The 1,383-nt window shown below is 47.4% G+C and overlaps 1 protein-coding gene across 1 annotated transcript; it reads left to right on the top strand.

Moving 5' to 3' along the window:
• Positions 1–783: 783 nt before the first annotated feature.
• On the top strand, positions 784–1,383 carry PtA15_9A519 (uncharacterized protein; the record flags this gene model as incomplete). The annotated part of the gene is made up of 2 exons (XM_053172736.1): positions 784–907; positions 1,043–1,383. The coding sequence occupies 2 exons, from the start codon at positions 784–786 to the stop codon at positions 1,381–1,383; spliced, it is 465 nt and encodes a 154-aa protein (XP_053023947.1).

Here is a 1,383-nt window from a genome sequence, read left to right as displayed (position 1 = left end):
GCGGGTACCTGGGTGCAACAATTTTTCTACAGAAATTCCAAGACCCGGCACCGCCTGGCGGGTGCGCGGCGGGTGTGGTGGGTACCTGCCAACGGGTGCCAGGTACCCGCCGGCGGGTACCCGAATGCCATCTCTATCCCACATGGCTGAAGGATAGCTTGAATTTCATGAGCGTGCCAAAGATGATACAGGCAATTGAGTCCTGAAAGTATTGTGTAACAAGATACTCAAGTGTTATAACGCTTCCAACAGTCTTTGTAACCTTTCCCCTTGCAGGGTATCTTGTAACGCAGCTGTCAGGACTATTCAGGATCTGAGTAGTTTGGTGGATGTTTGCAACAAGCTATAATACATAGGCTATCAGGACTTCCGATAAATATCTTCAGACCATGCAGAAGCGGATCTGCAGCCTCTGGGATTGCATTCCCCCCTGAACCTTCAGGTTTTGCCATTGTAAATCCACATTTTCAGGCTGCATATTTGGCGGGAAGTCCTCCAACAACATGTTTTGTTTTGATGATCTATGCATGGGGAAAGAATAATGAAACTATGGTACACAGTGTGTAACAGAAAGGAGTAACAGGTCTGTTGCAGTAATTCCTACATTGCACAGGAGTATCTCTATCAGCAAAACACCATCGCACATGATATCAGCTTCTGCCTTTGAAAAAGTTCTTACTTCCAAAGCTACTTTGATCCCCAAGCGTCCTAACTCACAGCATCCCGCGGATGAAAATCTCATTTCTAGCCTACGGCCTTCCGATGGCTCTCATCTTATCCACCATGGTCCTCATACGGGGACCCGCCTCTAAGTGTCCTGGGTGCAAGAGGCCGGGCTGTGCAATTTCAGAATACTACGTCGAGAAAAATCTTAATTGCAAGATCATAGACCAGTGTGGGCATCCTCGTTGTCTCAAGCCCACCATCAAGTCGTATCATTACTGTCCGCACTGTTGTGGCCCAAACGGTCACCCCTTATTCCGCCAAAACAAATACATGTTGATGGGCACACCATACTCGCGGTGTCACCCAAAACATAAAGAGGTACTCGAAGGCGTCTACTACCCCAAGGTACCCGACTTGGCCACCCAAGACCAGCATCCACCAAGCAAAAAGAAATACACATCAATCGGCACACCGTACTCGCGGTATCACCAAAAAAATAAAGAGGTCCTTGACGGCGTCTTCTTCCCCATGGTACCCAGCTTAGCCACCCCAGACCAACCTCCGCCAACCTCCATGTTAGTCAACTTAGCCCCAACAGAACAACAAATCCCCTATGAATTCAAGTTTCTAAAAACAAAAGCCAAAGAGGTGGAATCATCATCAAACCCTTCAACTCTGGCAAATACTGAAATTACACAACAAACAAAATCTTTCTGA

This window comes from Puccinia triticina, chromosome 9A (genome assembly GCF_026914185.1).
Source record: "Puccinia triticina chromosome 9A, complete sequence".
Taxonomy (NCBI): Eukaryota; Fungi; Basidiomycota; class Pucciniomycetes; order Pucciniales; family Pucciniaceae; genus Puccinia; species Puccinia triticina.
This window is presented reverse-complemented; position numbering and strand designations above follow the sequence as displayed.